General features: G+C 57.2%; 1 protein-coding gene across 5 annotated transcripts; it reads right to left on the minus strand.

Annotated features, from left to right (window-relative positions):
• Positions 1-2,618: 2,618 nt before the first annotated feature.
• Positions 2,619-24,606, minus strand: PLCD3 (phospholipase C delta 3). Of its 5 annotated transcripts, none has more exons than XM_024234659.3 (15): positions 24,307-24,606; positions 12,169-12,330; positions 11,860-12,088; positions 11,317-11,446; positions 9,795-10,023; positions 9,265-9,466; positions 8,967-9,111; positions 7,593-7,745; positions 6,309-6,452; positions 6,060-6,210; positions 5,214-5,330; positions 4,402-4,568; positions 4,083-4,218; positions 3,824-3,973; positions 2,619-3,665 (listed from the first exon to the last, which is right to left on the minus strand). In XM_024234659.3, exons 1-15 carry the CDS (start codon positions 24,467-24,469, stop codon positions 3,577-3,579), a joined length of 2,367 nt encoding a protein of 788 aa, XP_024090427.2. In that variant the 5' UTR covers positions 24,470-24,606; the 3' UTR covers positions 2,619-3,576. The 5 variants fall into 5 exon arrangements, 4 of the variants coding, with proteins under 4 accessions (XP_024090427.2, XP_063574911.1, XP_063574912.1 ...); XM_063718841.1 differs by having other exon boundaries at positions 9,265-9,409; positions 24,307-24,586; XM_063718842.1 differs by lacking the exon at positions 3,824-3,973 and having other exon boundaries at positions 9,265-9,409; positions 24,307-24,583.
• Positions 24,607-24,677: the final 71 nt, after the last annotated feature.

Raw genomic sequence — 24,677 nt, forward strand, 5'->3', positions numbered from 1 at the left:
CCCTCTGTCCTGGTATTCCTGGTCAGCAGATGGCAGTGGAAGAAACGGAGTGCTGGGGCCTAGGCTGGAGCCAGGACAACAAGGCTTGGCCACAAAGTCCCTCAAGCCCACAGCACCAGGCCAGCTTCCAAAGGCCTTCCTTTAAGGCTGCCCTTCTTCCAGGGCAAACTTGGTGTTGTCAGACCCTTCCCACCCGCCAGAGACGAGCTGCTGTTGACCCAGGTTCACTCCAAGTTAGAGCCAGCTGGGCTCTCAGCCAGCACCTGAGAACCTCAGCACAGGAGCTGGCCCAGGCTTCCCTAGCTGGGCACAGAGCAGCCCCCTTGGTCCAGGTCAGCAGTGGCTCCTCTGGTGGAGGTGCAGGCCCCGTGCGTTCCCACTGTGCCCAGGTGCCACATCTCTCCTGCACCACTGGCCAGGTGGTTCTTTGAGTCACTAGGGGTGCATTTTAACATGGCAAGTTGCTGGGCCCCAGTAGCTGTGTTTAAGTCTTCCCATTCCCCCTGTTCTCATCCTCTGGAACTTACCCATTCCCTGACCCCCTGATCCTTTCAGGTCCATGACTGGTGCCTCCAAGCCCCTTTCCAGGGAAGCTGAGAGGACACAGGACCTGCCTGACCCCTCTAAAGCCCCCCAACCCTCCTGTCCCAAACCAAGTCACTCAGGCTCCTATGGCCCATGCCTTTTTTCCTGCCCTTAGCTTTGGGCTGAGAGAACATAGCCCTATGTGTTGTTTCTACCCATGGGCCTCTGGGGTAAAAAGCTGTGATTTCAGGCTGGGCATGGTGGCTCGCGCCTGTAATCCCAGCACTTTAGGAGGCTGAGGCGGGTGGATCACGAGGTCAGGAGATCAAGACCATCCTGGCTAACACTGTGAAACCCCGTCTCTACTAAAAATACAAAAAAACTAGCCGGGCGTGGTGGTGGGTGCCTGTAGTCCCAGCTACTTGGGAGGCTGAGTCAGGAGAAAGGCGTGAACCCGGGAGGTGGAGCTTGCAGTGAGCCAAGGTCGTGCCACTGCACTCTAGCCTAGGCGACAGAGCGAGACTCCATCTCAAAAAAAAAAAAACAAAAAAAACAAAAAAAAAAAACCCTGTGATTTCTCCCTTGCTTCTGCTTCCCAGTTCACTTCCTTAATTAAAGACTCTTGCCCTTTTGGCTGGGTGCAGTGGCTCACACCTGTAATCCCAGCACTTTGGGAGGTCAAGGCGGGTGGATCACCTGAGGTCAGGAGTTTGAGACCAGCCTGGCCAACATGGTGAAACCCCGTCTCTACTAAAAATACTAAAATTAGCTGAGTGTGGTGGCAGGCGCCTGTAATCCCAGCTACTCCGGAGGCTGAGGCAAGAGAATCGCTTCGAACCCGGGAGGCAGAGGTTGCAGTGAGCCAAGATCATGCCATCGCACTCCATCCTGGGGAATGAGCAAGACTTTGTCTCAAAAAAAAAAAAAGACTCTTGCCCTTTCAAGGCAGCCTTCTCAGTGTTGGGCCCTCATCTTAGCCTTCACCCCTTCCTCTTGGTACCAGATACGAAACCAGAGAAGCCAAGCAGGATGGGCACTCAGCCCTGGGTCTGGTGCTCACCTGACCCAGACCCCCCAGCCAGCCCCTGGCCAGAACTGGCTCTGCAGGGGCAGGGCAATGCTAATAGCTCTTCATTTGCTAAAACTGGACTTAGCCTCACCGTGCCTCCCATCCTGAGGCTGCAGTTTGGCAGCCTGACCCTCTGACAGCCCTGAGTGCCAGATGCCTGGGCTGCCTGGCCCAGCCCATTCCTTCTGGGCCCTTTGGATTCTGATTATCCTTTCAGACACACAAATTCACCAGAGCCAAACGCCACTCCCAGCATGAAGGAGCGGGGGACACTGCCACTTTCTGCATCAGTTCTTGGAGTTGCTAGAAGGTGGAGTCTGCCCCAGCCCTGTGTTTTGGTTTCTGCAGGGCTTGGGGCCAGTTCAAGGCCTATCCCAGCCCAGTTCCAGGCCACCCTCTGGGGACTAATGTCAAGTTCTGCCCTTGTCCAGTGCCGGCACTGTTGCCTGGCAGAACCTAAAACACCAGGCCTCCACACTTCACCCTGCTGGCAGGGGCAGGTGCAGGATTTTCTCCGGGTTCTGTTGCCTAGTGTCCAGTGCGCTCTCCCAGCATTTCTACAGAGGCGGCCCAAGCAGCGTTTCCAGCCTTTGTGTAAAAGGCTGGCTGGCTGGAGGAAGGGAAGCCCGTGTCCTTGGGATTTGCCCTACTGAGCAGACAGGGGCCTTGAGCCCAGCCAAGCCTGGAGAGTGGCAGTCTGTGGGTCCCTCAGACTCCTGTCCCCTCCTCATTCAAGGCCCCTCTGTGTGCGTGTGAGTGTGTGTGTGTGTGTGTGTTGTGGGGAGGCGCTGACCTTGTGAATTGGCATCCTCAGACAGTCTTGTGATAATCGCAGCAGCTTTAAGCCAGGAGCAGGGGTCGGGCTATTTAGAGCTGTGGCATCTCCTGCTGCCACCACCCCCTGGCTGTCTTAGACAAGTCCACGCCCTGTTGAGGGGGGAGGCCCAAGGAACTCATCCAGCCCTGTCCCTCCTCATGGGCCTGTGGGGGTGGCAGCATAGAGGTGCTTAGGGAGTGGCGGTGATGAAATAAACGTGCTTCTTTATTTTTTAAACTAAATAGGCTCATTCTACTGTGTTCTCCAGGGCTCTTCTATGAAACAGTTACAAACCTACGGCCAGGCCGGGCAGTGGCTCACACCTGTAATCCCAGCACTTTGGAATGCTGGGGCAGGAGGATCACTTGAGGTCAGGAGCTTGAGACCAGCCTGGGCAACATAGGGAGACCCCCCCCTCCGCCTCTACATAAAATTTAAAAATTAGCCAGGTTTGGTGGCCTGTGCCTGTAGTCCCAGCTACTCAGGAGGCTGAGATGGGAGGATCGCTTGAGCCTGGGAGTTCAAAGCTGCAGTGAGCCGTGACTGCAACATTGCACTCCAGCCGGGGCGATGGAGCGAGACCCTGTCTCAAAAATAAAAACCAAAACCTACTGCCAGTTTCCCCAGGGCTTCATGCCTCAGCGCTCCCTTCTTGCTTCGAGAAGGGAAGGGGAGCTCAGGTTCCGGAGCTGGAGAGGAGTCCAGGAAGGCCTGGGGTAAAGGAGGGCTTAGGGGTAAGCCCGGGGTTGGGGCCAAGTGGAGTGACTGCGCTCCTCTGGGGGAAGTAGGCTGGGATGGCCCACGGGAGGACAGAGGGGAACTGAGGGCCCACAAGTGTCCTGCTCCCCAAGTCTCCTGGCAGCAACAGGCTTGGCTCCTCCTAAGTCACAATGAGGGGTGGGCTGAGGACAAGAGGAGCTGGGGCCATCTCAGGGCCCCAGGGTTGGAGCTCACTGAAGTCACATGAACACCTTTCTATTGTTCAGGAGGGGCCCAGGCAGCCCTCAGCACCCAGGTGAGACCAGCGCCTGGTGAATGGGCTGAGTGGGCCAAGTGGGTGGGCTGGGGGGCTGGTACTCCCACCATCTGACTCCAGAGGAGGAGAGGGCTCTGCAGGGGATGTGGACTGGCACTCGCAGAACCCCAGGGCGAGTGAGCTGGGCCCTCAGGAGCGCTGGATGCGGATTTGGATGAAGAGCGTGGCTGGTGACAGTGAGGCCCCGTCCTTGGAAAGCAGGTGTATGTGGCGATACCCTGTAGGGAGGACAGCCAGGCCTCAGGTCCTCTGTGCACCCTGGGGGTCTGGCCCAGCCCGGGCCTGCTTCAGGGCAGGAAATTCGAGGCACAAAGGTGAACAGGGTCTGCAGGGCCTGGACCCACATCCCTCTCCATCCCCGCCAGCCTCCACCAACCTTGCTTTAGGCTGCTAAGAGGCAGTGTAAACTGGCCCACAAAGTCATTGGGGGAGGTGGCGTCATAATCTTCCACCACAAACCGGACCAGTGCCAGCTCCGGAGCCCGCAGCTGGAACTGCAGGGTCTGCCCCCAGCGGGGGTTGAAGCCTAGGGCACAGGGGTGGCAGTCAGAGCCCAGGGGCCCCAGGACCCACCCTGCACCACCCTTAGCTCTCTGCAGTCTCCCCCCACCCCACTTCCGCCAGCGGCTGCCCACCATTGTTGAGCACGTAGTCAGTCTCCTGCCGGGCACAGTCTGCGGGCACCCCATGGATCTCAACGCGCACCAGGGGGTCCACAATGGAGTGTGGCTTCTCAGCATTCAGCTTGGGCAGCTGCTGTGCAGTCAGCACCTGTGGGGTGAGGGAGGGAGTGGCTGGGGCCCACGCCCACCTTGGCCATCTCCTCATGGGCCTCAAGCTCACACCACCCTCACTTCCAACATGTCCCCAGCCTCCCTTGCCTTCCTCCACCTCACAAAGAGCCTTTCCAGAACCAGTCCGACCCCAGGTTGGGGCCCGTTCCAGCCTACTGACCTGGATGCTGAGAGTGGTTCTGGGAGGTCCCGGGTACTCAGGGTCAAAGGTCGAGTCAGGTTGCCGCAGGCAGGCAGGTTTTAGGACATAGCCACACTGCCCATTGACCAGGAAGCGCCCGGCATTGAGGTCCATCTCGTAGCCTGGCGTCTGGAAGTTCAAGGCCACTGGTGGACACAGCAGGGTCAGAGCAGGGGCTCTTAGCGGCCCTGTTCTCACTACTCAGTTTCAGGGGACTGCATTCCTCTCTACAAAGGGCCTGGGGTCCCACTGTCTGCTTAGTGCTGCTCTGCCCCCACCATGACTTTAGGGGAGGGGGTCATGGACCCAGCCCCCACTGTCACCTGTACTTCCGCCCTGGGATCCCTCAAGGCTGGGGTGGGAGGTACTGAAAAAGCCCCCACCCTCAGGGCCAGGCTTGGGTCAGAGCCAGGGGTCTGAGGAAGCCTGGGGTTTCCATCCTTACCCCAAGGAGACGATACAGCCCTCCTTTGGTGGGGCTCAGCGTCCCCCAGAGCCCACCCTTGTCAGTGTTGACTTAATGGGACTGCCAGGTGTGTGGGGGTTGTGTGCGTCCAGGGGACATGGGAGTGGAGGTTTTAATTTCTACCACAATAAAAATGCGAGACCTGTACACTGTCAAGAACAAATGAGCCTGATTTGATTTTCCCACCTACATTGCTGGCAGCTTTAAAAATAATCAACAAAATGCGTGTTTCCACCGTCTGGAAGGCTGTGTGGGCCCCTCACTGCTGAGGCCTCCCCCACACTGTGGCACCCCGCCTGCTCCCGTTCCTGCGGTCCCCACTTACCGAGCTGACAGCCCGAGTTCCACATCTCCTGGGGACTGTAGTTGGCTGAGTTCATCCGCAGCCCCAGCGGGTACACGCGGGTCAGCTGGCGGGCATTGTGCCTGACAAAGCTGTTCCCTGGGGCAGAGTTGGGGTGAGACTGTGACAGACTCCGGGGGTCCCTCACCCAAAGCCCCGGCCTGTAACCTCCAGGGAACAGAGCCCAAGCCCGTCCCCAGCTCGCCCTGCCCCCGCTCCTCACTCTCTTCTGACCTAGGGTGAGAGGGGAGCTCACTGAGGAGGCTGCAGGGACCCCCTCCAGCCACACAGCCTGGCCCTGCATCCCCAGCCCCCAATTCCCCGCTCCTGACAAAGTTCCAACCAAGTACACTGAATGCCCACAGCCCTCCAGCTCCACCGTGGTTCCTGGAATTCTTCTCCAGGCCAAGCCCCCAGGCCTTCAACAACCTGTTCCTCCTGTCTGGAAAGCGCTCCCCCCTCTTCACCTGGCTGCTTCCTAGTCCTCCAGGTGATGTGTCCTCTCAGCATCACCTGCCCCAGGAATTCCTCCCCAGTGTCGCAGCAGCTGCTGGGCTCCCCCAGCCCCCAGCCCAGCCTGACCCAGCACCCTCTATGGCCGGCCCCACCACAGGGCCCTGAAGGCAGACAGCAGGCCGCCCTCAGCGTGCCACTCTCCCCTCCATCCACCCTGGCATGTGCGGGGCCCTCATTCCCTCAGCCCAGCCCCTCTTTGGGGTCCTCTTGACCTCTTTACTGTCCCCCAAAGCCCCCTCAACTCCTTTCCAGACTCCCTTCAGGAGGTCTCTCACCCTCTCGCCCCCAGACACCCAGTGCCCCAGCTCCTACCTGCCTCCCGAATGAGTTTCTTGGCTTTGCGCTCGCTGAGGGAGCTGACCTGGCAGGGTTGCGGGGCGTTGGGGGCAGGGTGCAGGGTTCCCAGGCGGGTGGCGTGGCAGTACACGGCCAGGGCCGACAGCTCCGGGGAGATCTGCTTGGCCTAGGAGACCAGCCTCAGCGGGGCTCAGCTGCCCCCGCTTCCCACACCCGTCCTCCCACCTTCCCCCTCTTCCCCACCCCACCCATCCCAGCTCTCACCAGCCGCCTCTGCGCTGCAGCCTCCACCTCCTCTTCTTCCTCCTCGTCATCCTCCTCCTCCTCCCGATCCGACAGAGCCCGGCCATCCTCGCTCCGAGCAGCGGGCAGCTTCTTTCCCTTCACCAGGACCCGGCCCTTCAGCTGCTGTGGGGGCCAACGTGGAGGATGAAGTTAGGCCTTCTCGCCCCTGTGGCAGCCGGTCAGTCAGTTATTCAACCACCGCCGTGTGAGGGGCTGGCTAGGGGTGGGAGGCAGGAAAGGAGACACAGAGATGAGTGATGTTTCTAATAAGAAAGAGTGGAGAACGGCCTAGGAGGCCATCAGAAAGGGATGCTTAATAAGGTTCCTCATCAACAGAATATACACAGCAGCCACTACAATGCACGCACCAGCTCAGGACTGAAAGGGAAGGGGGCCCTCTTCAAAAAAGATCTTACATGGAAGAAGTGAGGCTACAACCTGGAATCACACGATCCTTTTTTGGTACCATTTAAAAGAGAAGACAGTACACACATGTACACAGGTAATGTGTGTGAGGAAATTCTCGAAGGACACGCAAGAAAGTTGGAGATGGTTAATTCTTGTAAAAGAGGACAGGTCAGTAGAGGGAGGGGAGCACCATTCATTGCGTCCCTTAGTACAGCTCAGTTTTCTTTTACCATATGGGTGTGATTTTCATACTAATAACAAAAATCATGTCTCACACACACACGAGGGTGAGTCAACCCTGCCTGCATGTTGTGGATTGGAAGTAGGAGGAGAGTTTTCTCAAGGAGCCCGACAGGATAAATGTCTGGAGAGGGCCGAGGACGCGCTCTGGTGTCTGGGGGAGAGCAGGAGGCCGCCTCGGGCCCGAGAGTTGGGGAAGTGGATAAGGCCACAGGAAGAGGCGGCTGAAGTTGAGCTGAATTCTAAGCAGGTGACGCTTGGCAAGTGTGGATGGCCGAGAAGGGACTTCCAGGTGGAGAAAGTGTCAAGCAGGGCCTTGCAGGTGGGAATGGCAGAGCCTGCGGGACTCTACGGGCAGGGACACAGGGCCAGCAGGGCAAAGCCAGGTTACAGAAGAGGGTGTCTGTGTGTAGGGTCTAGCCAAGAATGGAGAGCCAGAGGGCAGCAGAAGGACAAGACCAGGGGATGGCAGACCTCAGATGAACGGAGGAAGAGAGAAAAGTTAAGGCAGTGAGAGGTGAGGGGTCCTGAGCCAGAGAGGTGGCACGACCAGTGTGGGGAGGCGGACTCCCACCAGACCTCCCTCCACCCAGGCTAGGGGCTGGGGGGCGTCACCTCTGGGGACGGCAGCTCCTCGGGATTTGGGAAGTCCAGAGCCTGTGTCACCAGCATGTCCCCCAGGATGGTGCGGAGGTGGCGGGCCATGGCAGCCTGCTGCTCCAGCCCGCAGTGGTTCTCCAGGGATAGGATGACAGGGTAGGGGGACAGCTATGGGGGGGAAGGGCAGCGGCTCAGAGCCACTCCCCTCCCTCTGCCAGTATCTCCCAACATCTGGCTCCTAGACCCTTCAGGACAGGCAGGCAAAGGCAGGGCTCTGGAGAACCCAGGGAAGCGGTAGACTGTCCAGGAGGCTGAGGGAGGCTGCAGGAATGATTTTTTTTTTCTTTGAGATGGAGTGTTGCTCTGTCGCCCATGCTGGAGTACAGTGGTGCAATCTCAGCTCACTACAACTCCATTTCCCGGGTTCAAGCAATTCTCCCTGCCTCAGCCTCCTGAGTAGCTGGAATTACAGGCGCCCACCACCACACCCGGTTAATTTTTGTATTTTTAGTAGAGACGGGGCTTCACCATGTTGGCCAGGCTGGTCTCAAACTCCTGACCTCAGGTGATCTGCCCACCTCAGCCTCCCAAAGTGCTGGGATTACAGGTGTGAGCCACCACACCCGGCCGATTTTTTGTTGTTGTTGTTTATGCTTTGGTCTCTCTCCATCACCCAGGCTGAAGTGCAGTGGCGCAGTCAGTCTCCCTGTGTTCTCCAGTCCTGGGCTCAAGTGACCCTCCCACCTCAGCCTCCTGAGTAACTCAGCCTACAGGCACATGCCCCCACGCTCAGCTAATTTTTATTTTTGTTGAGACAGGACGTAGCTATTTGCTCAGGCTGGTCTGGAATTCCTGGCCTCAAGTGATCCTCGCGTCAGCCTCCCAGAGCACTGGGAATACAGGTGTGAGCCACCGCACCTGGTCCCATAAATGCTTTTTACATGTGAATGACACTGACCATGTCAGTGATGTGGAAAACTCTCCTCCCATCATTTGCTGATGGGAAGATTTGCACACTGTGACCGAAGTTGCAGTGTTTATGCAGATGCCACTGGTGAGCTTCTCTTACGGCTTATTTATTCTTTGGAAGTCATGATTAAAATGTACTTCCCTCCCCAAAGGTTTTCTTCTGGAAACTCTGTGACTTTTAAGACATTTCCCAAATATGAGAGAGGGAACATATTTCCCAAATATGAGGGTGGCATCTCATTCAGCTTTATGCCACCCCATTGGCCACTTATCCCAGCAGCACTTGGTGAATGAATGATTCTCTGGGCAAGGGTTTCCTCTGGAAGGATGGAGTGCAGCTGGCATGTGAGTGTGGCCAGAGGTCATTGGGAAGGCTGTGCGGCTGGGGCTGGGCATCCCATGGGCGTCCCAGGGGCTCACCGTGAAGGCATGGTCGCGCACGGCTTGCACCACGTCCCGGAAGAGAATCTTGGAGGTGAGGGTATGGCCGTGATAGATGACGGGCTCCCCTCCTGGCCCCTCCCAGCAGTCCAGCTCCACGCAGCGGCATCCCTGGGCAAAGGCCCTGTGGGTGGACAGATAGGTGGACGGGCAAGGTGTTGTGAGACTGCCACAGAGCAGGGCAGCAGGCAGGCTGGCCCAGGAAGGCCCCAGGAAGCCAGCCCCATGTCTCTCCCCAGGTGGGGCTCCCAAAAACATTCACCCCCTGCTACAGTACCTAACGTAGGCCTCGGTGCTGCTGGGCCCCCCGATCTGGGAGTCGGTCAGATAGGTGTTGTGGGAGGAAGAGATGAAGTAGTGGGCGAGGGGCTGGTTCATGTCCTGGAACACACACGTGTGGGTGTTGTCCAAGGCAGCCCCCTCTGGAGACAACAGGTACATCATGAAGCCATCCAGTGTCATCAGCTCATGCTGCTTGGCTGCAGGGATGGCAGGAGAGGGCATCAGGCCACATGGGGATCTCCCATGTGCAGCTTCCAATGCCCCCAAGGCCCACTCAACTTGGGAATAATGACTAGACAATCTACTGACTAGACTCCACGTAAGTCATGCCACTTAACCTTTGACCAGACCCTGGGAGGAAGACAAACTGTTGTGCCATTTTACACGTGGAAGCTGAGTCTGGAGGAGGCGAGGTAACCTGCCTGAGATGGTGCCCGCGCCAGCCTGCAGCAGAACCCGCTTAGCTGGGAACACAGCCCTATCAGGTGCCACAACCTGGCCGTGCCACCCCCACCCCCCCGCCACCTGTTTCGTTGAGCTCGTAGGTCTGAATGAGCTGCTGGGCGCGGGCCAGTGTGGCGCCCTCCTCGCCCTGCTCCTCCAGGAACTCCAGCAGCTCGGGCGCACTCAGCACACGGTCCTCGCCCGAGTACTGATGGAAGATCTCCTCCAGCTCCGGCCGCTTCAGCAGCCGCCGCAGGAACTCCTCGATCTCAGCCCCCTCTAGACGGTCGTTGTTGGAGTGGTCACACTCCTGGGGAGCAGCAGGAGAAGCTCAGAGGAGGCAGACAGGAAACCTGGCCCCTTTGACCCATCTGTCATCTACCACATCTGAGAAGGCAATGGTCCCCATTTCACAGGTGGAAAAACAGAGTAAGACTTGTGACTCTAGCTCACACAGCTGGTAAATTGCAGGGCAGGATTTTTTGGTTTGTTTTTTAGGTTTTTTCTTTGTTTGTTTGTTTGTTTGTTTGGTCTTGCTCTGTTACCCAGGCTGGAGCGCAGTGGCATGATCATAGCTCACTGCAGCTTCCAACGCGTGATCTCAAGTGATCCTCCCACCTTAGCCTTCCAAATAGCTGTACAGCTGGGACCACTGGTGTGCACCACTGCACCTGGCTAATTTTTGTATTTTTTGTAGAGATGGGGTCTTGCTATGTTGCCCAAGCTGATCTCAAACTCCTGGCTTCAAGCAATCCTCCCGCCCAGGCCTCCCAAAGTGCTGGGATGACAGGGGTGAGCCACTGAGCCTGGCCGGCAGGGGTGGACTTTAAAGAAGGTCTCTCTGGTTCAGTGCCTGCCCCTCTGCACCATAACCTACCCCAAGAATCAAGATGTGGAAGGAAAAATGGTGACCCTTGGCCAAGACAGGGCCCTTGGGCCCTCACACTCCCCTAGGTGACACGTTACTATCCTGACACGCACATATTCACACCCAGCGTCATTGAACAAGTCAATGAGAATTCATGGAGCATCCCTGTGAGGCTGTGGCCCAGGGGTCCAGCTGCCGTGGGCTCTCCTGTCTTTCGGGGTCACAGGTGAGTCCCACCGTCCACATGCACACAGAGGTCTGCCATGGGCTCCAGCTGGGCCATAGCTGCAGAGTCCACTCCTGTGTGCCCCTGTGCTCCCATGCATGAGGTGCCAACACGTGCCACAGCGGAGGGTCTGCGTGGAGAAGGGTGCACACGTGTATCTGTGCACGTGCATGCCTGTAGGCTGGCTCCTGCCTGTGCCCCCACGTGCAAAAGGTGCCCTGCAGACTCAGGGAAATGAAAACAGCTTTGCTGCTCACTTTGGACGGGTAGGAACTGAGGGTGAGGAAAGTTCTGGGCCCCGGCTCCCCACTCCCTTCCTGGCCCAGTGGCCTTAGGGGAGGCAAAAGGCTAACTAAACCCAGATGTTGCCTTTGTGCAGGGAAAGGCTGCTCTCTCCAAAAAAGCTGCAGGTGGAGAGGGCAGGCGAGCTGATGACTCAGATGGCTGGGGGCAGGCAGAGGTCAGAGTGATGGCAGAGCCAGGGGCTGGGGTTCAGGGCGGAAGCCCACCTTGAAGAGGAGGTAGGCGTACATGTCATTCATGTCCACGTTGACCATTCTCAGCAGGCTCTTGATCTCCTTGAAGCTCATCTTGCTGTCCTGGTTGGAGTCAGCCCGGTGCAGATAGGAGTGGATCCAGGTGTGGGTGATCAGGAAATAACAGCAACACGCCAGCCCCCAGCCCCCAGGTAACTGGCTGGTAAGTCACCCCCACCTGGGTCTGGGGGCTCCCCAGTTTAGGGGCTGTACTTTCCCCTTGGCCTGTGGACTCCCCGAGCACAGTAGCAGTGTCTCCTCCGCAGGACTGGGGCTTACCAAAGACAGGAGGCCCTGTCTCCACCCTCAGAAGGCCTCAGGCCTCCCTGAAGGAGGGGCCGCGCCACCCGTCCTGGTGGGAGCTTGGGCCTAGCCAGGGCGCGTGTCCCCACCCTCAGTTCCGAAGACCAAGGGCTCCGACCCAGACTTGTGCGCCCTCAGGACGGGGGCCCTGCCTACCCTGGGCGTGGGGGCTCTCCAAGGATGCGACCCTCCCTCCCAGCCCCGGCAGGATATTGGTCTAGCCGCTCGCGCTGGCTCATGGCGTCCAGGCGCGCGCGGAGCTTGGTCAGACCGCGCACCCAGCGCTGCGCTTCCTCAGCCGTGGGCGCCGCCAGGTCCAGGTTCTTGCGGCGGCCCTTGAAGGCGATGGTGAGGCAGCGCGCCGGCGCGAAGGCACCCCCGAAGCGCCGCAGGCCCTCGGACTGGTGGCCCTCGCGGACGGCCTCGATGTGCTGCACGAAGACTGAGAGGAGGGCCGGGTCAGGGCGGAGGACCCGGCCTGTCCCCACCTCCCTGCCGGCCCGGCGCTCCCAGGCCGCTCACAGATGTGCTGCGATGGCGCACGCGGGATGCGCCGCTGGAACCACACGCTCAGGCCGTCCTCCTGCAGCCGGTACAGCCGCTCCTTGTGCCACGTGCGCGAGCGGATCTTGCGGAGCCGTGAGCCCCGCAGCATGGCGCGCACGTCCTCGTCCTCCGTCAGGCCTGCCGGGGCGGGAGGACCCGGGGCGTCAGACCGTCCCTGCTCAGAGGCTCCCCTGCCCTTCCCCGCTAGGACCTGCTGCCCCTTCCTCCAGCCTCTCCAAACCCAGGCCTTCGCCCCACAGTAAGCTTCCCTGCCCCTCGCAGGACTCCCCTCCTCCCCGATTGTAAGAAGCCTCATGCACTGGGTTTGGCTTTAGGCTTTGGAGCCCTAAGCGCCCCCCAACCCCTACCCGTACCCCATCTCCCTCCTTCCTTCCAAGCAGCAGCCTCTGCAGTCCCTCAGTGTGGAATTGCCTTCGGACAATGCCTGGGACTCAGGCCTCACTAAAGGTTGCCCTTTCTGGCCGGGCGCGGTGGCTCACGCCTGTAATCTCAGCACTTGGGAGGCCGAGGTGGGTGGATCACTAGAGGTCGGGAGTTCGAGACCAGCCTGGCCAACATGGTGAAACCCCACCTCTACTAAAAATACAAAATTAGCTGGGTGTGGTGGCACATGCCTGTAATCCCAGCTACTCGGGAGGCTGAGGCAGGAGAATTGCTTGAACCCAGGAGGCAGAGGTTGCCATGAGCCAAGATCGTGCCACTGCACTGCAGCCTAAGCGACAGAGTGAGACTGCGTCTTAACAACAACAAAAAAGTTGCCCTTTCTGCCACTATGCCCCACCACATGGCTTCCAGCCTTCAAGTCCAGAATTTGCCACCAACAGCCTTTTTCCCTTGATGTGAAACCGTAGCCATCAGGAAGGCCTCATCATCTAACCTAGATCTCTCTTGCTGTAACCCGAGCACCTTGCCTCTGCTTTCCCCAAGACAAGGAGGACGGCAGAGGCCACCCTGCCTTGCCTCTGCTTCCCCAAAGACAAGGAGGACGGCAGAGGCCACCCTGCCTTGCCTCTGCTTCCCCAAAGACAAGGAGGACGGCAGAGGCCACCCTGCCTTGCCTCTGCTTTCCCCAAGACAAGGAGGACGGCAGAGGCCACCCTGCCTTGCCTCTGCTTCCCCAAAGACAAGGAGGACGGCAGAGGCCACCCTGCCTTGCCTCTGCTTCCCCAAAGACAAGGAGGACGGCAGAGGCCACCCTGCCTTGCCTCTGCTTCCCCAAAGACAAGGAGGACGGCAGAGGCCACCCTGCCTTGCCTCTGCTTCCCCAAAGACAAAGAGGACAGCAGAGGCCACCCTGGCTCCAGGGTCACAGGCCAAGGACTCCAGGATCAGCCCTGCCCAGCTGATCTCCAGGCATGGGAGGCTGAGGCATGAGAATCACTTGAATCCGGGAGGCAGCGGTTGCAGTGAGCCAAGATTGCGCCACTGCACTCCAGCTTGGGCAACAGAGTGAGACTCTGTCTCTAAAAAATAAATAAATAAAAGCATCTCCTGTGTGCAGGCCCTGCTCATGTACTAACAGACAAGGAAACTGAGGCTCAGGGAAGCTGAAGTAAATTGTCAGAATTCCATATTGGTAGAAGCCACTTTGGGCTCTGGAGGTCGGGGTCCAGCGCCTCTGCCCTTGGGCCCTGCACTGCATGGCTCTTCTAGTGCTTCTAAATTCAGAAGTCTGGGGAGTAAGTCTCAACGCTGTCACTTCCCAGTTATTTAATACATGGCCCCAGTGGCACTAACTTGGCACTAAGCCTCATGTTCTCCATCCATAAAATGGAGACCACAATCATACCTGCTGCAAAATCCAAAATTCAGAAGTTTCTACAGTGTGACCGACACTGTGCCCCAGAGAGGTTCGGCCCTCTCCTGGCTCTGGTCCCCTGGAACATGTGATGCCCAGCCAAAATAGTGCCACACCCTGCTCTACAATGCCTCAACGAGAGTCACAACCAAAGATTTTTGAGCCAGAGGACAATAGAGGAGGTGGGAACTGGGTAAACGGAGAGTCCATGGCCTTTGGAGGTGGGGCACAGCCTGGAGTGAATGAGGGCCCAGAGTTTCCAGAGAACCAGAATATAGATCTGTGTGTGAAGCCTCCAGATATTCTAATGTCGGCAACGAAATCAAATTGAAAAAAACAAAAACCAATAACCCCTGTGTGGGCCGAAAGAAGTATGACAGTGGGCCTCTCTTCCTCCCTTTATTTCGACAAGCCCCTAATACTGGGTTCGGCTTTGCAACCCCAAGGCCCTTGCTTGCCCAGTTGCAAATTCTGACCTAAGGAATTGAGTCTATATCTCTGGACCATCTCCTCTCACCCTCTCTTGGACCCTTTTGTAGGATCCTTCTCCCTTCTCTTCCTCCTATCTGAGTCCTTGAAGGACCAGTTCAGATATCACCTCCTCCAGGAAGCCTTCCTTGATTTGTCCTCAAGTGGGCATTCTCCCTCTCTGACCACTAACAGCACTTTTTGCTTTAATTAAAATAAAACACAAAACCCACCTATATACTTTAATAAATCTGAGGGCAGAATGAGGTCTTATCTCCTCCCCACAGTGCTCATCCCAGAGCCAGGCTACCAGCTAGTGTTGACTGAAGGGGCAGACAGGTAGACGGGCAGATGGGGGGACTAAGTGAATTCTACCCCCAGCTCTGCCCCATCTGTCCGGAGTTCAGGGCAGAGGCCTCGCAGGTCAGGGTTTCTCAACCTTAGCTGTGCATCGGAATTACCTGGGGGAGGCTGCAGACACCACAGCCCAGGGCATCTCACCCAGCTGGTGTGGGATGGGGCCTGGGCATCTGTATTTTTTAAAACCCACTTTGACCATGACTGAAAATCAGGGTCTCAGGGGCAAGAGGAGAAATCCACCTCCTTAAGAGGCCATGACCCCTCTGGGGGCCAGCCTGTGACCCTAACAGCTCCAGAGGGTCTCTCAGGGTCTAGACTGTGGCCCTCTGAGTGAATGCCCTCTTGGTGCCCCCTGGTCAGGAAGGGGAAAGTGGAACCCTCCTCTTTCCAGACAAAGAGCTGGGCGTACACGGCACGTGCCAGGCTGAGGGGCTCACCAGACCCCCCACCCCCCAGGTCCAGGTAGCCTCTAAATGGTCCCATCCTGAGCAATGACAGGGTGAGGGCAGAACGGTCAGGGGGAGCCTGCAGTGCCACCACACTTAGGCACACCCTCCTACACCCCCTTGGCCATGGAAAAGGGGACTGCTTGTTGCCATGATAACCAAGCTCTGCAGCCGGGGCCGCCTCCCCTACCTAGGCCAGCCCTCTGATGCCAAGCCCATGGGTGTGGGGGAGGTGAGTGACTAAGGCCGGAAATGGGCGTGAGTCACCGGGGCCTGCTCTGTCCAGAGCCTTCTGCAAACAGGCCATCAACACAGGCAGCCTGAACGCCTGACTGGGCCCCCACTTGGGCAGGCTCCCAATGGAGGGGGCCCCTACTCCTGGTCCCTTACCCTCAGCTCCCCAGGAACCTGTTGGGGGAAGGGGTGACATTCCAGGCTGCCCCGCAAACTGGCACTGCCCCCCAACCACACACCCAATGGAAAAGCCAAACAGAAGGAAGGTGCAGTCCCAGGCGGGGCCAGGTGCTGAGTCCCTGGGTGGGTGCTTCTCTTTCCCCACTGCTCGTGCTTCTGAACCCTGGGGCAGTGAGAGGACTGGGGTGTCCAGCAGGAAGGGCAGGACCAACAGAGGTAAGGAGGCAAGGTCAGAGGGAGGGCTCAGGGCCAGGGCAGTGATGCTGCAAGGACCGTGGCTCTCCATCCAGCCACCCAGTAGACATTTATAGGTCCTGCCAGGCCCAAACCCACAGATGTCGCCTTGACCTTTTTCCTACCTGCTCTGAGCAGGTGCACAAGCCGCCCACCTCCTACTGTTCCTGTGGGGTTTGTATCTACTTGAACCATCTCTGCCTTGATCCTGCAGCTGCTGGGCCAGTGACTGAGTGGGTGGAGACAATCACAAAATAATAGCAGTGAAAATGAGGGCAAACGAGAGCCAAAAGGTGGAAACAACCTGAGTGCTCATCAACAGATGAGCCTGTAATCCAGCACTTTGGGAGGCCAAGGCAGGCAGGTCATTTGAGGTCAGGAGTTCGAGACCAGCCTGACCAACATGGTGAAACCCTGTCTCTACAAAAAATAAAAAACATTAGCTGGGCATGGTGGCTCACACCTGTAATCCCAGTACTTTAGAAGGCTGAAGCAGGCAGATCATTTGAGGTCAGGAGTTCAAGACCAGCCTGACCAACATGGTGAAACCCTGTTTCTATTTAAAATATAAAACATCAGCTGGGCATGGTGGCTCACACCTGCAATCCCAGCACTTTGGGAGGCTGAGGCATGTGGATCATTTGAGGTGAGGAGTTCGAGACCAGCCTAACCAACATGGTGAAACCCTGTCTCTACTAAAAACATAAAACATTAGCTGGGCATGGTGGCTCACACCTGTAATCCCAGCACTTTGGGAGGCCGAGGCAGGCAGATCATTTGAGATCAGGAGTTCGAGACCAGTCTGACCAACATGGTGAAACCCTGTCTCTATGAAAAATACAAAACATTAGCCAGGCATGGTGGCCCATGCCTGTAATCTCAGCTACTAGGGAGGCTAAGGCAGGAGAATGCTTGAACCTGGAAGGCAGAGGTTGCAGCGAGCTGAGATTGTGCCACTATACTCCAGCCTGGGTGACAGGGCAAGACTCCGTCTCAAAAAAACAAAACAAAACAAACAAAAAACAGATGAGACAGATGAGTGCATAAGCAAAATATGGTTTATCAATACAATGGAATAGTATTCAGCCACGTAAAGGAGTGAAATCTGATGCACGCTACAATATGGATGAACCTTGAAAACATCATGCTAAGTGAAAGAAGCCAGACCCCAAACGACAAATATTATGTGATTCCACCCACGTGAGGTACCCAGAGTGGCAAGTTCATAGAGACAGAAAGTAGCTGGGAGGGTACCAGGGGCTGGAATGGGGAGGTAATGGAGAGTTACTGCTTGATGGTTAGTTTCTGTTTGGATGATGAAAAAGTTTTGGAAATAGGCAACAGTAATGGTTGCACAACAGTGTGAATGTAATTAATGCCAGTGAATTAACCACTTAAAAATGGTTGCAATGGCCAATTTCATTATATATATTTTACCATATATATATTTTTTTGAGATGGAGTCTCGCTCTGTCACCCAGGCTGTAGTGCAGTGCCATGAACTCGGCTCACTGCAAGCTCCGCCTCCTGGGTTCACGCCATTCTCCTGCCTCAGCTTCCTGAGTAGCTAGGACTACAGGCGCCCGCCACCACACCCAGCTAATTTTTTTTGTATTTTTTAGTAGAGACGGGGTTTCACCTTGTCAGCCAGGATGGTCTCGATCTCCTGACCTCATGATCCACCCGCCTCAGCCTCCCAAAGTGCTGGGATTACAGGCATGAGCCACTGCGCCCAGCCTATTTATTTATTTTTTTTTTTTTTTGAGACAGAGTCTCGTTCTGTTGCCCAGGCTGGAGTGCAGTGGCACGATCTCAGCTCACTGCAACCCCCACCTCCCGGGTTCAAGTGATTTCCGGCTAATTGTTGCATTTTTAGTAGAGATGGGGTTTCACCATGTTGGCCAGGCTGGTCTCGAACTCCTGACCTCAAGTGATCCACTCGCCTCGGCCTCCCAAAGTGCTAGGATTACAGGCGTGAGCCACAGCACCCGGCCTATTTTACCATAATTTTTAAAGTTTAATGATATAATATGCTGGAAACCATTGTATACATTTTTTTTTCTCTCTGAGACAGGGTCTTGCTCTGTAGCCAGGCTGGGGTGCAGTGGCACAATAATGGCTCACTGCAGCAGCCTCAAACTCTTGGGCTCAAACAATCCACCTACCTCAGCCTCCCGAGGAGCTGGGACTACAGACTTGCATTACCAGGCCTGAATAATTTTTAAATTTTTTTGTAGAGTTGGGGTCTCACTATGATGCCCAGGCTGGTCTCAAACTCCTGGCCTCAAGTGATTCAACAGCCTCTGCCTCCCAAAGTGCTCCGCACTGTGTACTTCAATGAATAAATTATAAGGTATGTGAATTAATATCTCAAAAATGCTGTTAAAGAGGCAGACAGCCAGGTCGGCACCCGGTGGGGCTGAAATGTGGTGGAAGTTGGGGGAGTCTGACCCCAAAGGGCTGTGTGTGGCCACAACAGGCACAAGCACATGGAGCCTGGTTTAGGCCTGGCCCATAGTGGGTGCTCAGTAAATGATCACAAAGAAGGAAACTGAGGCAGGGCTCTGGGGAAGTGAGTCAGTGCCCCGGGTGGGAAGAGGCACCCATGCGTTCTGATCCATCTGTCCCCTTAGTCCCATGGCCTCCAGCTGGTACCTTCCCCAGACCAGGACAGCGGCACCTCCCGCCCAATTCAGTGTTGTCAGCTGGGGCTCAGACACCTTCCCCAGCTGCCCGCTTATCTCAGCCTCCAGAGAGGGGTCAGGCGTGCTGAGGAAAGGGCAGGCCCAGTTTCTCAACTTCCACCTGCAGCCTGGGCGGTTTGGGGCGTGGATGGTCTGGGGCCTGAGCAGTTCTGTAAGGGTAGCCAAGACCAGGGACCAGAAACTACCTCATGTCAGAGCTGGAAGGGGCCTCAAAGCCCACCCTTTTCACAGGTGCACCACTGAGCTCAGAGATGACAAGCCCTGTGTGCTGAGGACAGTGCAGGCCGCCCACAGGCAGGGATGGATACAGAGGCTGTGCGGTGGAGACAGGCGCCAGGGCAGCTGGTGGGGAGGGTGGGAGTTCTGTCCAGGCGTGTCCCGGAGGGGTGGCACGCAGGGCAGTGTGTGTGCGGGGTGTGTGCATAGGCGGGGAGTGTGTGTGTGTGTGTGAGACAGTGAGCGTGTGTATGAGTGTGAGTGAATGTGAGTGTGTGCGTGTGAGTATGTGTGTGTGTGTACAGGGTTCATGGGTGGAGAGGGTGGAAGGTGGGCCAGCCAGGGGGAAATAGGCAGCTCACACTTGGGAGGTGCACACAGGGCTCCACAGGAATGCGAATCATGCAGGGAACTGCTACAGCCAGCAGCCGTGGCCAAGGCCGAGCAGGGAGTAGAGAAAGAGTGTTTCCAGGTGGCTGGGGCTGTGAGGCCCTAGGAGAGGACACACAATGGCGAGGGGGCCCAAAGACCCTCCCACCCTAATCCTTTAGCCAGCAGGCAGCCTCCACACCTCAGGCACCAAGCATGTCCCCGGTGACCCAGCTGGCTGCCACACCCAGGGCTGGAGCCTGGCGGGGGCTTGGCGCCAGAGTCCATAACATTCCTGGGAGAATCAACAAAGTCAGGAAAGGCAGGCGGTGCTTCCCTTGGCCCTGGGCCGGACACAGCAAGGGGGGGTGGCAGCACCCTTTTCTCTGGGGCCAGAACAGGCATGAAACCTGGTTGGGTGCAGAAGTCAGCATGGGGGACAGGGAAAGATGTGAGGGGGACCACAGGGCCTGGCAGAGCCAGCCCCCTAGTCCCACCTGGCATGTCCCTGCTTAGACTGGAGGGCTGCCCAGCTTACCCACCACCCAGGCCAGGCACCTGCCAGGGCTGGGGGTTGTTCTGAAGACCCTCACCTGCCAAGTCACCCACAGCAGTCCCACTCACCCTGCGGAAGACATCCCAGGCAGGCCATGGGCCGAGCCCTCTCGCTCAGGGGCACTTGGTAGTGTGTGTAGGCCGGGGAGGCAAGGGGGCAGGATTCTGCCCACTCAGGCCTCTGCCCATGGGGAGGATGAGAGGCAGGGGCGGAGCATCAGGGCACAGGCACACACAGGGCTCTGGGGACACAGGGCTGCCAGAGAAAATCCAGGACACCCGTTACATGTGAAATTCAGATAAAAAATAATTTTTTAGTATAAATACATTCCAAATTCCGCGTTTAGCGGAATTCCAAACTTAACCAGGTATTCTGTATTTTATTTGGCAGCCCTGTGAGGACGCTCCTGGGGACTGGCAGGGCCCCCATGGGAAAGGAGAGGCCAGCAGGCCCCCTGCAGGTATCAGCTTCTCTGTCAGTCACTGTATGACAAGCACGGACTGGGCCACATTGCCTGGGTTCAAATTTTCTCTCAGCTACTTCCCAGCTTTGAACCCTAGGCAAGTTACCAAATCTCTCTGAGTCTCAGTTTCCTCATCTGTAAGAGAAGGCTACTGGTACCACCTACCTCATATTAGTGTGAGCATTAAATGAGATAATATGCGAAAAGCGCCTGGGACAGTGACAAAATTGTTCATTAGTATTCATCAGGCTAGCCAAGAATGGTGGCTTACACCTGTAATCCCAGCACTTTGGGAATCCAAGGCAGGAGGATCCTTTTAGCCCAGGAGTTCAAGACCAGCCTGGACAACACAGTGAGACCCCAACTCTACAAAAAACAGAAACAAAATTAGCTGGATGTGGTGGTACCCAGTCTCCCAGTCTCCTGAGTTCCAGCTACTCGGGAGACTGAGGTAGGAGGATCACTTGAGCTCAAGAATTTGAGGTTGCAGTGAGCCATGATCATGCCACTGCACTCCAGCCTGGGTGACAGAATGAGACCCTGTCTCATAAACAACTAACAACAACAGCAACGACAAAAAGTATTCACCGGGAGACATCATGGAAAACTAGGCTCTGGCAGCAGGCAGGCATGTGGCCTTGGGCGGTGATTTCACCCCTCCGCCTTGAGCTTCCCGTCTGTAATGTGACATGAGGACAGCACCTCCCGCACAGGGATGCCTGAGGATTAAGCAGGATCAGGTCTGATGCAAGCTCAGCACAGTGCCTTGCGCATGGCGGGTGCTCACTGGGCTCTAGCGCTCCTCTCTCTTCAATGATTCCCTGCAAGTCAGCAGCCCAGCCCAGAAGCAGGGGACTGGAGGGGGGACAAAGGACTCCCACTCACTGTGGGGGTGTTTTCTTCCTCCTTCCCCGCTCATCTGGGTCTCCCTAGTGTGGCCCTAAAGGTTTTTCCTTCCTCAGGCCCCTCTGAGCCACTCCCTGCCCTAGTCCCTTGACCTGATTTGATATAAAATATATTCTCTGTTAGGCTAAGGGGTGTGGTGATGGCAGGGGCAGAGCAAGGCGGGGGAGGCTACCTGGGTGACAGGCCTAGGCCTTGGCCTCTGATGGCCCAAGGGGCTGGGCCCCAAGACTGGGTTTCCTTCTCCACCCTGTCCCTGGACTCCCATGGCCTGGGGAAGGGACATTCCCAACAGACTCGGATTCAACATTCCTCTCTCTGCAGTCACTCAGCAGGACAGGGCAGTGGTGAGGAATGAGGGTGGCCTAGATGACATTCTGATATCTGTGTAGTTCCCAAGAGTGTCACCTTGATGAGGTACCCAGAGCTCCCGTGCAGCCTTACTCAGCTGATGAGTACCGAGGCCTGGGCTCATCTGTAATTATTTGTCTGCATGTGACACCGCCCACTAAACTGTGCACTCCCTGAGGGTAAAGCTCTCTGCTACTCATCTCTGTAGCCCCAGCCCCTGGCACAGCACCCTGGCCCACTAATGGTGCTCAGCAAACGTGTGGGATGAAGAGGCCAATGGGCACGGGGCCTCCCCTCAGCCCTTCCGCGGCACCCATGACCCTGCCGGGGTTGACTCCCAGGGCTGCCCTCAGCCATCCCCAAACCGCACCATTTCTTAGCCCAGGGAATGACACCCGTCGATCACAGAGTCCAGCCCAGTCTATCTCCTGGGAGTTCTGCGGTCCATCCTGGGTGTCCCCCAAGTCTGGTCCCCACCCCTTGCCCAACTAACTCCTCAGCCTCCCTCCTTGGGTCTCCCTGTTTCTCCCCTGCCTTGGTCCAACCTGCCCCCACTCTCCACACTCACTCCTGCCCAAGCCCTTTTGGGGGCTCCTGATACCCTCCAGATAAAGTCCCAGACTCTCCAGGGAGGGCCTGGAGGGGCTCCTCCCACCCCCAGCCTCTCCCCTTTGCCACTCCCGTCTTCCTCAGCTGGGGCCAGCCAGGGCCTGCTGGCTCCCCAGCCCCTCATGTGCTGCCCCCTGTTCCCCCATCCCCAAGGTCCTGTTACTTTGTTTCATTGTTTGATCTCCCTGCTGGAACCTCAGCTCTCTAATGTAAGAGCCCCAGGGCGGAGCATACCATAGGCACTCCACAAGTGCTTGTACCATAGTACCATACCATGGGCACTGCATAAGTGCTTGTACCATAGTACCATACCATGGGCACTCCACAAGTGCTTGTACCATAGTACCATACCATGGGCACTGCATAAGTGCTTGTACCATAGTACCATATCATGGGCACTCCACAAGTGCTTGTACCATAGTACCATACCATGGGCACTCCACAAGTGCTTGTACCATAGTACCATACCATGGGCACTGCATAAGTGCTTGTACCATAGTACCATACCATGGGCACTCCACAAGTGCTTGTACCATAGTACCATATCATGGGCACTCCACAAGTGCTTGTACCATAGTACCATACCATGGGCACTCCACAAGTGCTTGTACCATAGTACCATACCATGGGCACTGCATAAGTGCTTGTACCATAGTACCATACCATGGGCACTCCACAAGTGCTTGTACCATAGTACCATACCATGGGCACTCCACAAGTGCTTGTACCATAGTACCATACCATGGGCACTCCACAAGTGCTTGTACCATAGTACCATACCATGGGCACTGCATAAGTGCTTGTACCATAGTACCATACCATGGGCACTCCACAAGTGCTTGTACCATAGTACCATACCATGGGCACTCCACAAGTGCTTGTACCATAGTACCATACCATGGGCACTGCATAAGTGCTTGTACCATAGTACCATACCATGGGCACTGCATAAGTGCTTGTACCATAGTACCATACCATGGGCACTCCACAAGTGCTTGTACCATAGTACCATACCATGGGCACTCCACAAGTGCTTGTCCAATGCATGCGCAGTTGAATGGATGGCAGGGTGGAGACGGTGTCCTATGTCTCAGTAACCAGAGTGCTAGGCACAGCGCCCAGACATAGTCAGCGCTCAGGTGGAATGAGTGAAAGTAACAAGAAGGCAAAACTGGCAATCAGGACCCCTGAATTCTGCCCCAAGTTTTACACGGGGTCCCTGGCAGCCTTGTCCTTCTGTTCCGGAGTTCCACACCTAGCCTCTCCATCACTGACTATCCTACCAATGGCAGGTCCAACGCAGCACTTCAGTGGCGAGGTTCTTTCCACGTCAGACAACACTCTCGCACACCCTCTCATTCAAGCCCTCCACCACCCTGCGGGTCCCACTTTTCCCAGACTCTGAGAGGGTACCAGGGCCCATGTGGTGGGGCACCACCGGGGTGCCAGTCACACTTTGCCTTTTGTTGGCTGTGTGGTCACAGGCAAATTCCTTGCCGTCTCTGAGTCAGCTTCCTCACCTGTGAAATGAGGATTCACCTCCCACCTAGGAAGTCGAGGAAGATTGCAAGACACCACCTGTGTAACCCACCCAGTGCCAGCCGCCTCTGTGATGTTCCAATGAGCCACAGTTACATTCCTTCTCCACGACTGACTTCCCCAAATCTGAGATGAGAGCCTTGGCTTTTGGACGTAGGCTGTTAGACCAGTCCTGCCAGAGCAGTGTGGCTGTGGCCGCCTCTGTGGGGCCGCGGGTTGGAGGGCTGCTGCGGAGGCCAGCCTCTTCTGCGGAGGCCAGCCGCAAAATCGCATCCTTCCTAAGGGCTGCCAAGACCCCGAGACATCCTGGCAGACCCTAGATACTGCTGGGGAGCCGGACGAGGGACACCCCAAGCCTCCCTCTCCCGCTCCACTCTCCCTGGGGACCCCACCAGCGCCCAGTACCCGAATTCGCGCTCCAGACGCCCCGCGAGCGCCCCCTGGTGGGAAGCAAAGAACATTCTGGGCGCCCGACTCGCCCCGGGACCCTCGGATGACCCCAGGTGCGACCCCCGGCTGGACGGAGCTGGTCCTCCGCCCCCAGCCATAGCCTCCCAGCCCCGTGCAGCCTGGGGAGTCCACGAACTGCTCCCTGGAGCGCCCCAGACTGGGCCCCTGGGAACGGTCCGTGCCCACCCCACCGCCCCCTGCCCGTCACTGACCCATCTTCTTCAGCGCCCGCAGCCCGGGCCTCTTGGTGCCGCCATCGGAGGGAGTCGGCGGGGACGGGAGAGCTACCGGCGCCGCGACTTGGGCTGCGACCTGGGCGGCCACCGGGGGCTCCTCGGGCGGGCGGCGGCAGTGCCTCCAGCGGCCGCACAGCATGGCTTGGCGGGGGGCCGGGGCCGGGCCCGGGGTCTGCACGCGGGGACAGGGCAGCGGGGCGCCGCTCTGGCCCGGCCCCGGCTCTGAGAGAGGCGGCGAGCGAAGAAACTTAGCAGCGCGGGAGGGAGTCGGAGGAGGCAGCAGGAGGCGGGGAGGGGCGGGGCGGGGCGGGGCGGGGAGGGGCGGGAAGGGGGCGGGGACAGGGCGG

The sequence above is a fragment of the Pongo abelii genome, chromosome 19, assembly GCF_028885655.2.
Source record: "Pongo abelii isolate AG06213 chromosome 19, NHGRI_mPonAbe1-v2.0_pri, whole genome shotgun sequence".
Lineage (NCBI taxonomy): Eukaryota > Metazoa > Chordata > Mammalia > Primates > Hominidae > Pongo > Pongo abelii.

What these genes read in the sequence shown, in the direction of transcription:
- PLCD3 (XM_024234659.3), bottom strand. Translation starts at nt 24,469, where the DNA reads ATGCTGTGCGGCCGCTGGAGGCACTGCCGCCGCCCGCCCGAGGAGCCC. An exon ending in GCGGGCGCTGAAGAAGATGG is followed by an intron (nt 12,331 to 24,306) that starts GTCAGTGACGGG and finishes CCGCCCCGGCAG; the next exon opens with GCCTGACGGAGGACGAGGAC. An exon ending in CTGCAGCGCAGAGGCGGCTG is followed by an intron (nt 6,211 to 6,308) that starts GTGAGAGCTGGG and finishes CTGGTCTCCTAG; the next exon opens with GCCAAGCAGATCTCCCCGGA.